Raw genomic sequence first — 1,897 nt, 5'->3', positions numbered from 1 at the left:
AAATAAAAAGGTCCCCTTGTCTTGTTTATTTTATTCCAATTGGCATCCACCAAAACCATGTAAAAATATGGTTAAATCATCTTGGTATTGCATTAGTGTAACTTGATTTAATGACTAATATATCACTATCTGACATCTTCACAATCGTATTTCTACTTCTTCAATCTCACTAAAAAAAACTAACTTGGTATTGAAGAGAACAAATGCAGTGAGTTAATAAAATAAATAGTATCATAATAATTATAAAAAAATAAATAATAAATTTTATAATTAAATTGGACACTGTTTGTTACATTGAAGCAATATGTGTCTCCTCAGGCAGATAAGCATAATTGGTGGATTTATAAAGCCGCCTTCTCATTAAGCCATGACCAATTTCTCTCCAGTCAAATTTCCTCTGCTTCCTCCCTCCTTCCTCCTCCTCCTCTCTCTATAAACTCCACTATTCAACCAATCCCTCACCTGCACAATCCATACAAATTCGTCACCCTCCTTTCAATGGAAATGGAAGTGGTGGCGCCAGTGCCGCCGGTAGAGTTCAACTTTGATAGTACTTGTTCTTCTCCTTACACGACTGCCCCTTCCAGTCCTCAGAGATTTGGCAACTTCTTCTTCAGTGCCCCTGCTAGCCCCACTCGTGTTTCATCTTTCTACCGGGAGCTTAATGATGTTTCTCTTGTCACTAATTCTTCTTCTTCCATTCCTTTTGATTGGGAAGCGAAGCCTGGAACTCCCAAATCAAGAAATGGAAGTGAAGGTAATTTCAGCCGCAAGAATGGTCATAGTCATCAAGATTTTGATGATGATGGTGATTTTGAGTTCAGTTTTAGTGGTCAGTTAGACAGGACTTCTTTATCTGCTGATGAGCTCTTCGATGGAGGCAAGATCCGGCCCTTGAAGCCACCACCTGGTTATGATTCTTCAGTTTCTTCTCCCAGGTCACCAAGATCAAGAACTAAACAGAAGAAAGATTTTGACCCTTTTCAAGCTGCCATAGAAGAAACAAGAAGAAGTGAAGCTAAACAGCAACAAAATCAGGAACAAAAACAACAGCAACAAAGAAAGCATGCATCACAGCAACGTGGAAGAGAAAGAACCCTCCCAGGTTCTTCTTCTTCAGCTTCCAAGTCTTCCAATTATGTGCATAAAGGAAGCAGATCTTTGTCTCCTTTAAGAGTCTCCGATCTCATGCTCGATCAAGAAGAGGAGAATTCCCAGGATGCGAAAATAGTCACTCCAACAAGCAGCAATCCCAAATCATCATCATCCTCCACCTCCTCATATGCTTCTTCTTTCTTGTCGGCGATATCATTTTCATCGAAAGGTTGCAAGAAATGGAAATTCAAGGATTTCTTGCTTTTCAGAAGTGCATCAGAGGGAAGAGCAACAGGAAAAGACCCACTGACAAAATATGCAGTCTTGTCCAAAAAGGAGGTAGCAGAGGACGTCAAGAATGCCAGTTTTCGATCCACAGATGGCAGTGTGGGTGGCTCCTCCAGGAGAAGAGCTCCTGTATCGGCTCACGAATTACACTACACGGTGAACAGAGCAGTTTCAGAGGAGATGAAAAGGAAAACCTTTTTGCCTTACAAGCAAGGGCTATTCGGTTGCTTGGGGTTCAGCCCTGGCGTGCATGAGATTTCCAGAGGTGTTGGGTCTTTGACACGTGGATGAATCAGATCCCTCTCGATCTGTTTCTATTCTTCAAGCATATAGCTGTTTCTTATTCTTTTTACTTTTCTTTTATTCATGATTTTGAACTTTAATGGTTATCTTGATATATTTGTTGCTTACAGTACATAAAAATGGTGTCACCATCCATATGAAAAATAGACACAATTGTATTAAATACATAATCAATAAGAAAAAAAAAAAAAAAAGTGGGCATAATGTGGTA

The 1,897-nt window shown here is 39.6% G+C and overlaps 1 protein-coding gene across 1 annotated transcript; it reads left to right on the top strand.

Annotated features, from left to right (window-relative positions):
* Nucleotides 1-278: 278 nt before the first annotated feature.
* Nucleotides 279-1,897, top strand: LOC110661654 (uncharacterized). The gene has a single exon (XM_058136630.1). The coding sequence runs from the start codon at nt 499-501 to the stop codon at nt 1,672-1,674; it is 1,176 nt and encodes a 391-aa protein (XP_057992613.1). The 5' UTR covers nt 279-498; the 3' UTR covers nt 1,675-1,897.

This window comes from Hevea brasiliensis, chromosome 15, assembly GCF_030052815.1.
Source record: "Hevea brasiliensis isolate MT/VB/25A 57/8 chromosome 15, ASM3005281v1, whole genome shotgun sequence".
Taxonomy (NCBI): Eukaryota; Viridiplantae; Streptophyta; class Magnoliopsida; order Malpighiales; family Euphorbiaceae; genus Hevea; species Hevea brasiliensis.
Note: the sequence above shows the minus strand (reverse complement) of the source record. Positions and strands in the feature narration are given on the sequence as shown.

Coding starts and splice junctions, on each gene's coding strand:
- LOC110661654 (XM_058136630.1), top strand. CDS start 499: ATGGAAATGGAAGTGGTGGCGCCAGTGCCGCCGGTAGAGTTCAACTTT.